Below are 11,851 nucleotides of genomic sequence, written 5' to 3'. Positions count from 1 at the left end.
CTCCACCTCTGGGCAGCACCAAGCCCAGTCCTGGCAGTAACCGCTCGTTTCTCCTCAGACTCCCACCCGTGCTTGGGGCTCGTCCTGAGACGTGCCCATTGCTCCCCGTGACCAAAAGCATCTCTCCTGGTTTCAGGGCGCTTCAGTCTCCGTCGCTGGTGAAGCAGTCAAACGTCATGAGAAAACCCCAATCGACGAGGCTGTGCTCACTGATGTCCCCCGTGTCCATAGACCCATTCATCTGCTTCAAACACTAACGGATCTGAATTGATCTGAACCATGGCAGAGCATTTGTGCTACAAGGGATAGAGAACCCTCCCTGACCTCCAGGAGCTTATTTTCTGCTGGGGGATTCCCAGAGGTCATCTGGCTCCACTGCAGCACATTTGCATCCGATGTCCTGCAGGCCATCGCCTGGCCTCCTCAACAATAGCAGTGACAGCCAGCAGAGCTGGTGGAATCACGGATCCGGAACCGGCAGGAAGCTGAAGCTAGGCACCGATTCTGTGCCAAATACCGTGTGCTGTTTTAATGGGTGACCACCACACCGAGGAACGGTGCCTGGATAAATGCGTAGGTCCTCCGAGGTACAGGGTGGAAAGTGGGACCACAGAAAGGTAGACACATCCCTCCCAACTCAAAAGAGCTGGCCTGATTGTGGATCATGGGGCAGGAAAGGAAGGGCCCCGTGCCATGGGACTGGGGGCCAAGTGAAGCAGACCAGGGCCTTCCTGGGTGTCCTGGGAGGGGTAGCAACCAGGCAAAATCGCCCCCCCCCCCGCCATGGAAGTCCCTCCACAAGGCTGCAAATAAGGACAGTCCATCCAGGCAACAGGTGAGCAAACGGGGGCACGAAGTGGCAGGGCCTTTGCAGCATCAGAGGGATGTGAACTCAGGTCTTTAGGACTCCAAGCCGGCACCCCACATACGTCACAGTCCACACTTTCAGAGCAGCCCATTTTCCCTGGGGAGTGGTAACTGTCAGTTGACTGCTAGCCTCTCTACCCTTCAAATGATGGCCCCAAGTCACCCAGAGCTCCAAGGGTGCTGTCCCCAGACCTTTGGTCAGAAGCCTTCACTGGTCACCGGTCTCTTCAGATGCCACATCTCACCAATGGAGAGCCAAGAAGCCCCAGGACCCTGAGTCCTCCAGCTGTGCTCCCTCCTAGCCCCACCTCAGCCAGCCCCCCCCCCCCCATTCATCCTTTCTAGTCTGAGCACCTCTCCAGTTCTCTCTTCAGCACCTCACGCCTGGGCCACAGCAATGGGTGCTAAGCCAATCAGTCTGCCTCCACTCCTGTCCCTCTTCAGCTACTGAAGTGCTAAAAGTGTTTTTAGCATCTGTTTGGGGAAATAACTTGTGCAACCACAAAATTGCAAAACAGAAAAAAGGAAGAGAGTTGCTGAAAAACTGCAGGATTGTTTGACCTCTGGACAGTCTCAAAAACATCTCCCGGATGAGAAAGAAAAAGATCTCACGTCAACATCCTGTCATCAAGGAATTGTGGGTAAAGAGAAGCAGCTGGAGCTGTTTAATCAAGGGTATGAAACTTGGAGCAATTTCTGTCTCTTGCAGATGTATACACACACTCTGGGCGACTGCTCCTACAGAAATCTTTCCAAAATGACCATCTTCCCATCACATTTGTATGTCAAGTTGGCAGCTCATCCCACTAAAGTCATGGCCCAAAATGCAGACCTGACCATGCGGCACCGCCACCGGCCCCCCCCCCAACAATTAACTCTGTGGCTCCCTATTGCCCCCATAACCCAAAACAAAATGCTTTGGCAGCTGGACTCCTTCCTAACCTGCCCACTCCCCTACCAGTGACCTCGGCCTCCCGACTGTTTCCCCTCCCAGCTCGACATTCTCTGATTGTCCCCCTGCCTGCAATGCTCTTCCTCCTCCCCTCTAAGTCTTAACACTTTCTCTGGGGTCTCCCCCGTTTCTCCTGTCTGTAACCCGTGGTGTGGCAGAGACTTTGTGTCCCTAGCACTCAGCCAGTGATAAGCAGGCCCTCCCTAAGTGCATGCTGACCACACTGACACTTTATTCTTTCAAACTACATTCAGGACTGACATGGATGCTTGATGAAACTTCTCAAGAAGGTATCAAATCCCCGTCCATCTGACCCCAGGAAATCCTCCCCTGCCTCTTCTCAGAGTCCTCACTGAAATGCCCGGTAAACCCCCAAGGCACATCCCAGGGACCTGGGTGTCTGAGCCTGCCCCTATGCCAAGATGTCAGCCAGTCCTCCTCAGGGGCTGCCTCTGGGCTGAGCCCTAAGAAAGAGCCCTTTCATTGGGAGACTTCCTGGAACAGCCTTGTTCTGGCCCCCAATCCCCAGGCCCAGAACAGGCTGGTGCTGTCCCGCCTGGACTCAGGCAGTCTTCTCTCATGGACAAAGGGATGACACCCCAGAAGCAGCAGGCAGACCTTGCTCTGGAACCACCCCCAGGCCAGCTCATCACTGCATGCTGGGCCCCGACCCCAAGAGAGGGGGCACACAATATCAGTCCTACAAGCTGCCCTGGTCCCAGCTGTAGTCCTTCCTTAGGGCAGCAGGGAACCCTAAGAGGCTGCCAACTGGGGGAGCTTGGCAGAAACGGGCTTCTCAGGCTCTGACAGCGGGCTCCCCTCTGTCATAGCACAAAACCATTTTGGCCTCACGTTAACAAGGGATGGGGGGGGCAGCTAGGTGGTTCAGTGGATAAAGCACCGGCCCTGGATTCAGGAGGACCTGAGTTCAAATCTGACCTCAGACACTTAACACTTAACTAGCTGTGTGACCGTGGGCAAGTCACTTAACTCCAACTGCCTCACCAAAAAAAAACAAAACACAAGGGATGGGGAATGGGCCGGTGCCCCATGTCTAAGAAAACAAAGCTTGGGGGGCAGCTAGATAGCACAGTGGATAAAGCACTAGTCCTGGATTCAGGAGGACCTGAGTTCAAATCCAGTCTCAGACACTTGACACTTACTAGCTGTGTGACCCTGGGCAAGTCACTTAACCCTCATTGCCCCACCAAAAAAAGAAAAAAAAGAAAACAAAGCTTGCGGCCAACAGGGAGCAAGTGACCGTTGTGATGGGCTCCCAGAGAGCCAGCAGGACTCAGAAAGGAATGATGCCAGACCAACCCTTTTGCAGGGGATGCTGCATATTCTGATTCTTGAGAAGCTGCAGGTAAAGCCTCCCATGAGGTCTGTGCAGCTATTAAGTGTCTGAGGCAGGATTTGAACTTGGGTCCTTCCAACCTCAGTTCCGGAGCAGGCTCCAAAAGGCCAAATCTAATGGGCCCAAAACATCCAATTCCCAGGCTGTGAGCTCCGGGAGGGGCAGGTGTGCCCTACCGAGCCCACCTTTGGAAGGACATGGATGTGTCTGAGGGCCCAGGCCACGGCAGCCCGGAGGTAAAAGGGCCCTCCTTTGGAGCAGGCCACCCGTGGAGGACAGAGCAGGCTGAGATGGGGCATGGGGCATCTGGGCAACAGCAGGGGCCTTGCCCACCAGGAAGCAGCATCTTCCCACCACAGGGCCCGGGGTCCTGGGCAGACAGGAGGAGGGGAGAGAGGGTCCGAGAAGGACTTCTCAGCAGTCAAGATGGAGGGGGTGCTGATGAGCTCTAAGCCACAGGGGCCAAAGGAAGACATGGGCATTTGGGAGGCCCATGACCTGGGAGGTGGGGGAGTGGCCACACCTGGGGCAGGAGCTGGGCTGAAGGAGGGAGGGTGAAGGGCCCAAGGCACAAGTGGCAAGAAGCCAAGAGAAGAGAGTCTGGCCGGGCAGGAACAGGGAGCCGACCACTAAGCCGGGGCCCGGCTGGTGGGTACTGAGGAGCAGGCCCGAGGCACCCTTGGGGTGGTAGCAGGGGCAGAACACCCCACAACAGACACCGATGCAGCTGCGAGAGGCTGACCGGGAGCTTTGGCTGATGTCGCCCGTCATCACGACTACCCTGAGAGGCAGGACCACAAGAAGAAAAGGAGGCCCACACAAGTTCATTCACAGGGATGCACCGCTTGTGGCTGCGCAGTGAACGCCCCCCTCCACGTCGTAGTACACAGGGCCACACCGCAGCCCAGGCTCCTCCTCCTGGTACCAGCGGCCCTCGCTGAAGTCGGGGAAGAAGGCGGCGATCTCTCTGCGGGCAGACACTGCTGAGTCTGGGGGAGACAGCGGGAGGGGTAGAGGTCAGCCCTACCAGAGAAGGCCTCCAGGGGCCCGGCTCTGCCCCCGCCACTCACCTGAGCCGTGGGTAGTGTTGCGGGTGTCAGTGAGGCCAAAGCTCCCACGGATGGAGTCAGGGGCCACATGGCGAGCCCGGAACACCTTGGTTGGCCCCATCAGGGTCCTCCACAGCTGGATGGCATCCTTGTGAGCCAGGATGTAGGCTCGGATGGGGCCACTGGGGGTAAGAAGAGGAGGTGACTAGGGACATCCAGTGCTCTCCACTGGGGCTCCCCACCAACACCCCCCCCCAGCAGAAGCAGGGTTACCTGGCCATGAACTCCACCAACCGCTGGTAGAAAAAACGCCCTGTAGGAGAGACAAACAGATAGGACTTGTATCTTGCAGTGAACGGGCAGCTCACTCCTCCTGAAGGGGCAGGGGCTGCACCCACCTTTGTGCTCCTGGTAAAACTGCTGACAATCCTCCCTCCTCCACACCAAGTCTCGCATCCGCACGATGAGCAGCTGGTTGCTTAGGATCTGCTGGTGAATGGCCTGGAAGGACGCCCCCCCCCAAGCTAAGAAACCAGGTTTGGGGCCCGGGGACTCCCTCCCCCAGGACTCCTGGGTCCACTGAGACCCTCTGCTGTAAACAGGCAGCCACTCTCCGGCTCCACAGTAAGTCCCTACTGTGTGCAGGTCCCCACTGAGGGCAGGGCTTGTCTTGGGCATTTATTAGGCGCCTCCTACAGGGCAGCACCCAAAGCCCCAACCAGTAAGAACCGGTCTTTGCCCTCAAGGACCTTATTTCAGACCCGAGGTCTGGACTGCGCTAGACCTCCGTTCACGCCCTGCCTCAGTTTCCCCATCTGTAAGACAGGGGAACCACAGCCGACGGCTGGGGCTGGGTCCGAGGCTCTTCCCGGCCCTCCCTCACGACCGGCAGGGGCGGGGGCGAGGGGCGCCCTGGCTTCCTCCGGAGATCTGTTTTGTTCTGCTGGGGGAGGTCCTCCCCCGTCCTCCTAACCCCCCGCTAGGCCGCTGCCTGACTCCCTCCTTCTGAAGGTGGCTCCCTAGCGTCCGCGAAAGCAAAGCGCTGCTCCTTAGCCGGCCTTCCAGGCTCCGCTGCCGCCGGGCAGCCCTCCCCGATGGCTCCCCCCACGCCCCGCGCCTGGCCCGCCGCCGCCCTAACCTCCAGGATCAGGGGGTGGGCCACGGCGTCCGGCTTGATCAGAGCCAGGGTGAGCTGCAGCAGGCCGGGGCCCCCGCGCGCCAGCGCCGCCATCCTGCCGGCAGCGCCGCCGACCTCTGCCGCCCCGCGGGCTCCAGGGACCGCGGGCGCTCGGGCCTGCGGCGTGCACCTGCGCCCCCAAGCGTCCGCGCGCCTCCGCCGTGCGTGTTCCCTACGTGCCCGTGCGTCCTCCTATAACCCTGTACGTCCCCCGTGCGTGCTTCCGTGCTTCCGTGCGGCCTTCTACCACCCTGCACATCCTCCCGTGTGCGTCCTTCTCCTTCCCCCGTGCAAGCTCCTACGACCCTGTACGTGCCCCGTACGTCCTCCTACGATCGCGTGCGTCCCCGTGCGGCCTCCGTCTGTACTCCTTGCGCGCCGCCCCCTCCCCCGCCCCAGCGACTCCATGCACCCCTCCCTCCGGGAGCAGGATTGCACATGCGCGTCTGTCGGCGAGGTCCTTCAGGCAGACCAACAGGCAGCCCCCGGGGGCTTCCCGACATTCCATCCGGCGTCGGGCGCGGGCAGCTCCTGTGGTTGCGTAGCAGCGGGAACGACGCTGCCGAGCCCGAGGCCCGGACGCCATGGCTGGGGAGCCCGCTGGGGCCGGGGCCGGGGCCGGGACCGGGCCTGGGGCCGGAGCCGGGGCCGGAGCTGGGGCAAGTGCGGGGCCGGAACTGGACCAGGAAAAGTATGACGCGGCCGAGAATGTCAAGATCATTTGCCTTGGGGACAGCGCTGTGGGCAAGTCTAAGTGCGTGGGGGTGTTGGAGGGAGGGGCGGGGGGGACTTGAACGCCGAGCTGGGGGGGTGGAGCCCTGAACGCCGAGCCCAGGGCCGGGGTGGGGATGGGGTGGAGCCTTGAACACCGGACCCGCATAGGAGCCCAAAGCACAGCCCCCCATTCCCATCTTCTTGTGGGAGATGTGATGTTCTAGGCCACACCCTCCCCACGTACAGATTTCCACCCTCTGCCCGTGGGAGCAGGGCTTGAATTCAGGATTCTCGGCCCCTGAGCTCCCTCATCTCTGGCCATTTCTTGGGCCACACAGAAGGAATTGGGGGCGTCTGGGAAGAAGTCTGTTGTGATCCCCCTTTAACAGACCTAGAAACTGAGGCTCAAAGAGGTTAAGCCACTTGTCCGAGATCACACAGGTAATAATTGTCTGAAGCAGGATTCGAACTCAGGTCTTCATGGCCCAGAGGTGTGGTCACCTTCTAGGGGGGACTTGGTGACATGTGATTAAAGCTTGGGAGGTGGGGGGCAGCAAGCAGCCTTGGGCTCCATCCCTTTCCCAGCCCCGACACAAAGCAGGTGTTTACTAAATGATTGTGGCTATGGACTTGCAGTCTGTGCCCTGGGCAGCCCCGGCTCTGTGTGTTAAGTGCCTCCTCAGGGCAGAGCTTTGGACGGAGCTGGGGGGTGGGGGCTGTGCCTTTGAGGGCCAACAAGGCTGAGGCCCCCCCCATCTCCAGGGCGGTGTGGGGGGCGGGTCACTGACCATCGCTCTTGGTCTACAGGCTCATGGAGAGATTCCTCATGGATGGATTGTATCCTTCAGCTACCTGTGGGGTCTTGTGCTCCCCTTGCCCTGGGCTCTGCAGGCCCCCGGGGTTGGGTCCTGGGGTGGCCCTGTCCATCCTGGTCCCCCTTGGGCCCCCAAGAGTGCAGGCTCAGCACCTGGGTGACAGCTGGCAGCTTCTGCCCATCAGGGGCCCTGGGCCATGGCAGCCAGGAACCCCTGACCCCCTGCTGGGCACCGAACCCCGCTGTGAGTCTGTCCCCTCGGCCCCCTTCTCTGTCAGCGGCTGTCATCCCCCCCCACCCGACCCCCACCTTTTCCTCAGGGTGCTGCCCTGCCCCCACTGCCTCTGACTGGGGGGCCGGCGATGGAGAGCCTGGACCCAGCCCTGGTGTGTCCGGACAGGTCTGAGGGGTGTGTCTCCTCCAGCTCCCCTGCCCTCTGTCTCTCCCTGTGTCTGTCTGTCTCCCTCCCAGTGACCTCATCAGCTCCCCTGGGCTCTGGGTTCTGTTTCCATCTCCTGGGCAGGGAGGTCCTGGATCTGTTTTGCAGCCGGGCCTCAGCCCCAGGGCCCCACCCCCCATCTGTCCTTAACCACCTGTGTGCAGTCGGCCCCAGCAGCTGTCCACCTACGCTCTGACCCTCTACAAACACACGGCCACTGTCGATGGCAAAACAGTCCTCGTGGGTGAGCAGGGGAGGGGGTGGGGGGTGTGGGGGGGCTGTTAGTGCTGGGTGGGAGGTGAGGGGTCCAGGGCCTGGAAGGTGGAGGGTGTGGCAAGTCCCTGGACACAGGCCCAGGCATGGGAGAGGCCCTTGTCTGCCTTGGCCACCCCGTCCCCGGAGCACAGATGCCCTCTGGTGCCTCCGGTGCCCTGGTCCGGGCTTGTCCCTGGGTAGCCCTCGTGAGGCCGGACACGGCTTTGCTGTCTTACGGCTCCGTCCGCTGCCCCTGTCCTCTGACGTGGCTTGGCCCAGACTGCCCCTACTCCACCCCAGGCTAACCTCACCTCCCCCATCCCAGGCAGGGGCAGCTGGTGCCTAGAGTTTGAACCTGTGTCCCTGTATGCCCCCAGCTGCAGCCCCACCCCCTTGCAGCCTGGTGGGGTCAGTGTGGAAGGGGAGGAGGGGGCAGGGAGCAGGACCCCCTAGGAGTTGGGCGGCGATGAGTTCAAGGGTGAGGAGGGGGGCACCGGGGCAGCAGCTGGTGCCCAGCCAGCACACGCACAGACGGCTTTTCTGGGGGAAGCTGGGCCAGCGTCCCCTCCCTCTGTGGTAGAGGTGCTCCCCCCCTCCTTCTCTGTTGGGGACCTCTGTACTTCCCTCCATGCGTGTGTGTATATATGCATCCTCAGGTGCATGTACACAGGAGCACATGCATGTGTACACACAGCACAGGCACACACATATGCATGCATATACCTGCATGTGCATGCCTAGGTACCCTCACACATGTATGAACATGTGTAAACATGCATGTGCGTTTCCAGTAACTTCTGCTCCGTCCTTAGGGGAAGGGGCTGGTTCCTCTGAGTTGGGCAATGCTCCAACATCTGTGCTCTTCCCACAGATTTCTGGGACACGGCTGGGCAGGAGAGGTTCCAGAGCATGCACGCGTCTTACTACCACAAGGCGCATGCCTGCATCATGGTAGGTGGGGGGTGAAAGCCCCTTCTCTCTAGTGCATCTCTCTGGGCCCCTGGTTCCTGGGGAGTGGGGGAGGTGGGGGCTCACCGAGTGGGAGGGCAGGGGGCCACCAGGGCCCACAAGGAGACAGGCCTGGTCACTGGGGGACAAGGTAGGGGGTTGGTCACTGGGCTCCCCCCCCCCGCCCCAATCCCATCCCCGTTTTCTCTGACTAGGCATGGGTCCTCATTGGTCCCTGGCTTGGTGGTTGGATCCTTCCAGGAGGGGGCTGGTCTGGAGGCTCCCGGGAGGGTTATGTGGGAACAGACGGGAGTCAAAGAGTGGAGGGGGGCCCGGGGCCCAGAGGACGCCAAGGGCAGGTGGCCTTATGGTCTAGGTCAAACACCTGTGCCTCGTAGGCCGGCTCTCTCCCCTTCCCAGTTCTACATTTGGCTCTTTGGAGGGAGGCGAAGGGCAGTGCTCCTAAAGGACAGTGTCTCCCCAGCATCCCTTGCCCGACCGCCCTTGGATGGTGCCCATAACAGCGACGCCATCTGAGGAGGGTGACGTCCAGGACAGACAAGGCCTGGAGCCTGTCCACCTTTAGGGAAGGGCTGTCCAGGCCCTTCTGCTGCTGGGAGTGGGGGGGGGGGAGGACGACGCTGAGGGTCTCTGGAGGCTCAGATAGCCGTTGCCTAGATCTGGGACCCTGGTGTGGGCCCTGTCCCAGGAGGGGCTCAGGAAAAGTCCCGTCCTCTCCCACACCTTCTCTGCTGTGGATTACCTGGAGTGCTGCCCAGGCCCCTGGGAGGTGAAGGCTGCCCAGCCTGGCCCAGGCTCACCTCTCCAGATGATCTTCCTGACTCCCAAGTGGGGCTCTCCCCACTGGGCTGCATGGCCCTCCTGCCTACACAGAGCCCCCGCAGGACCCTGCAGGACCCCGCGGCCCAGAGAAGAGCTGCTTCCTCGAGCCTCGGGGAAGGCACCTCGGGCCCAGCTCTGCTCCTCAGCCAGAGTCGTGCCCTCTGGGGTAGGCTCCCCCAGGGGGTGAGCCACCTGCATGCCAGTCTCTTGGGACCTGGGCCCAGCTGTGTAATTTAAGATTCTAAATGTGGATTCTAATCTGTTCCCCCAGCTTTGGGGGAAACTGACTAAAATCACTGATAAAACGAGTTTAGGCTTTTATTGAAAAATAGAAAGAGAAAGATTGAGAACAGAACTCCAACAGCCTGGCATTCCTATCTTTCCTTAAATTTCCTGTGAAGTGCTCTGCCGCCACCACCACTGTCAAGTCAGGAACCCAAAAGAGCGAGAGTTCTCCGCATAGGCCCTCTTTCCTCCTTCCTGTCTCCTCCCAGAAAATAGGAGGCTCCTCAAGTTGATTGGCTGGTAGCCTTGATAGACAGCCCCCATGAGCACACGTCACTTCCTGACGCCAAGGAAAAGCCACATGGCCTCACCCTCTGAGGCATTTTCCTCATGGCGGAGCTTTCCCACAGCAAGTCTCCAGTAGGTGGCATCATTCCAATCGTTACACAGCTCAGGATCTCCCGCTGGCCCCGGGCCTTGTCACTTGGCCTCGCCCTGTGGCTGCTGCCTGGGAGTGCCCATCTACTGGACACAGCCAGTCCAGATTCACTAGCAGGGGCAGCAGTAACATCGGGAGACCAAGCGAGGTGCCATGCTGGGCCTGGGGCAGGCCTGCCTTGGTGTCCCGGGATGGATAATTGGATAATGCCAGCTCTGGGGAGCAGTTCCCAGGTTCCCTTTGGGGGGGGATGAAGGGAAGAGGGGCCGGTGGAAATGGGGACATGGGCATTGCCACGGCAGCCTTCCCTGCCATCCTTCCCTCGAGCTGGCACTGGGTGGGGGGGGGGGGGGTCAAGCCATGTTGACAGATGGATTGGAGGGGTTCCTGCCCGTCCTCACGGGCTCCTTCCTGCCCACTGCAAGTCTGGAATCCAGGCTTCCGTGGCTTGCTGAGGCTGCTTCCTCCTGGAAGCAAAGGCACAAGGTGCTCCCTGGTAGACAGGCCAGAGCCTGGGCCCTGGCCCTCAGTGTCTGGAGTCTGTCCAAAAGGCTCCTGGGTGGGCTGGGGAGGCTGCCTGGCTCCTTCTCGTCCCAGGTTTTCGATGTGCAGAGAAAGGTCACCTACAAGAACCTGAGCACCTGGTATTCGGAGCTGCGCGAGTTCCGCCCTGAGATCCCCTGCATCGTGGTGGCCAATAAGATTGATGGTGGGCACGAGCTGTGGGGTGGGGGTGGGGGCGGGGCTGAGCCACGGGCCTGTCCCTAACGGCAGGGCCTCTCCCCCTGCAGCTGACACCAAGGTCACCCAGAAAAGCTTCAACTTTGCCAGGAAGTTTTCGCTGCCCCTGTACTTTGTTTCAGCTGCCGACGGCACCAACGTGGTGAAGGTAGTTAGGCAGGTGGACTGGTGTGCGCGGGGCCCAGGCCTGGGGAGGCGGCCCCTACCCTCAACGACCTGGCTTCTCTCTGCCCCCAGCTCTTCAACGATGCTATCCGATTAGCCGTGTCTTACAAGCAGAATTCCCAAGACTTCATGGACGAGGTTTTGCAAGAGCTGGAGGTGGGTGGGGGGGGCGGGCTGAGGAGGGAGATGGGGGACCCTCCTTCCCTCGCTCCCTGCCTGCCCCCGGCCCGCTGACTTTGGCCCTGTCTAAGGCAGGCACGCTCACCTACAGTTTTTCTCACAGAACTTTGAGCTGGAGAAGAAGGTGGCGTCCGTGCCGGACCTGGGACAGAGCGAAGCCGTCGTGACTCTTCCATCTCCCTGAGCCACCCCACTTCATAGCCCCCACACCCCATGGAGAGTTGACTTCTCCCAAGCGCCCGGGCTTCCCACCCCAACCTTGCCACCTGCCCCTGTGCCTAGGCCAGCTCCCTGCTGCTCCTCTCCACCCTTTACTTGTTCCCAGCTTTCCCAGCATTGGGAGACCCCACCCCAAAAGGGATCAGTACCGGGATCCATCCTGAGACAGCAGTGAGGGAGAGTCTGGACCCATCACCCACAGGAACATGCCAGACCAGGCAGGGATGGCAGGCAGTGCTGGACAGCAATCCCCCAGGACAAGGAGCAGGGGCTAGCACCCCCCATTCAGAGTGGGGCAACAAGGGGAACGGGGTCATTTTCTATGTATCCACCCAAGGAACAGAAAATGAAATATTTTTTTCAACATTGTCCTTGCTAAGCAGACTCTTGACTTTTTGGGGGGGGAGGGGCAATGAGGGTTAAGTGACTTGCCCAGGGTCACACAGCTAGTAAGTGTCAAGGGTCTA

General features: G+C 60.4%; 2 protein-coding genes across 4 annotated transcripts; one reads left to right on the top strand and one right to left on the bottom strand.

Annotated features, from left to right (window-relative positions):
* Positions 1 to 1,502: 1,502 nt before the first annotated feature.
* On the bottom strand, positions 1,503 to 5,828 carry NME6 (NME/NM23 nucleoside diphosphate kinase 6). 3 transcript variants are annotated; one of them, XM_043965538.1, is made up of 5 exons: positions 5,719 to 5,828; positions 4,624 to 4,726; positions 4,499 to 4,538; positions 4,247 to 4,407; positions 1,503 to 4,165 (listed from the first exon to the last, which is right to left on the bottom strand). In XM_043965538.1, the coding sequence occupies exons 2-5, from the start codon at positions 4,679 to 4,681 to the stop codon at positions 4,005 to 4,007; spliced, it is 420 nt and encodes a 139-aa protein (XP_043821473.1). In that variant the 5' UTR covers positions 4,682 to 4,726; positions 5,719 to 5,828; the 3' UTR covers positions 1,503 to 4,004. The 3 variants fall into 3 exon arrangements, with proteins under 3 accessions (XP_043821473.1, XP_043821471.1, XP_043821470.1); XM_043965536.1 differs by lacking the exon at positions 5,719 to 5,828 and adding an exon at positions 5,364 to 5,584; XM_043965535.1 differs by lacking the exon at positions 5,719 to 5,828 and having other exon boundaries at positions 4,624 to 5,343.
* A 20-nt stretch (positions 5,829 to 5,848) lies between these two features.
* On the top strand, positions 5,849 to 11,752 carry LOC122727758 (rab-like protein 2A). The gene is made up of 8 exons (XM_043965534.1): positions 5,849 to 6,156; positions 6,924 to 6,953; positions 7,534 to 7,613; positions 8,496 to 8,575; positions 10,677 to 10,788; positions 10,871 to 10,968; positions 11,058 to 11,141; positions 11,269 to 11,752. Exons 1-8 carry the CDS (start codon positions 5,987 to 5,989, stop codon positions 11,347 to 11,349), a joined length of 735 nt encoding a protein of 244 aa, XP_043821469.1. The 5' UTR covers positions 5,849 to 5,986; the 3' UTR covers positions 11,350 to 11,752.
* Positions 11,753 to 11,851: the final 99 nt, after the last annotated feature.

The sequence above is a fragment of the Dromiciops gliroides genome, chromosome 5 (assembly GCF_019393635.1).
Source record: "Dromiciops gliroides isolate mDroGli1 chromosome 5, mDroGli1.pri, whole genome shotgun sequence".
NCBI lineage: Eukaryota > Metazoa > Chordata > Mammalia > Microbiotheria > Microbiotheriidae > Dromiciops > Dromiciops gliroides.
This window is presented reverse-complemented; position numbering and strand designations above follow the sequence as displayed.

Excerpts from the sequence above, each read along its gene's own strand:
- NME6 (XM_043965535.1), bottom strand. The coding sequence starts at position 4,903 with ATGCCCAAGACAAGCCCTGCCCTCAGTGGGGACCTGCACACAGTAGGG. Across the intron at positions 4,539-4,623 it reads GTTTTACCAGGAGCACAAAG|GGCGTTTTTTCTACCAGCGG; the intron begins GTGGGTGCAGCC and ends TCTCTCCTACAG. Across the intron at positions 4,166-4,246 it reads CAACACTACCCACGGCTCAG|ACTCAGCAGTGTCTGCCCGC; the intron begins GTGAGTGGCGGG and ends TGTCTCCCCCAG.
- LOC122727758 (XM_043965534.1), top strand. The coding sequence starts at position 5,987 with ATGGCTGGGGAGCCCGCTGGGGCCGGGGCCGGGGCCGGGACCGGGCCT. Across the intron at positions 6,954-7,533 it reads AGATTCCTCATGGATGGATT|TCGGCCCCAGCAGCTGTCCA; the intron begins GTATCCTTCAGC and ends ACCTGTGTGCAG. Across the intron at positions 11,142-11,268 it reads AGGTTTTGCAAGAGCTGGAG|AACTTTGAGCTGGAGAAGAA; the intron begins GTGGGTGGGGGG and ends TTTTTCTCACAG.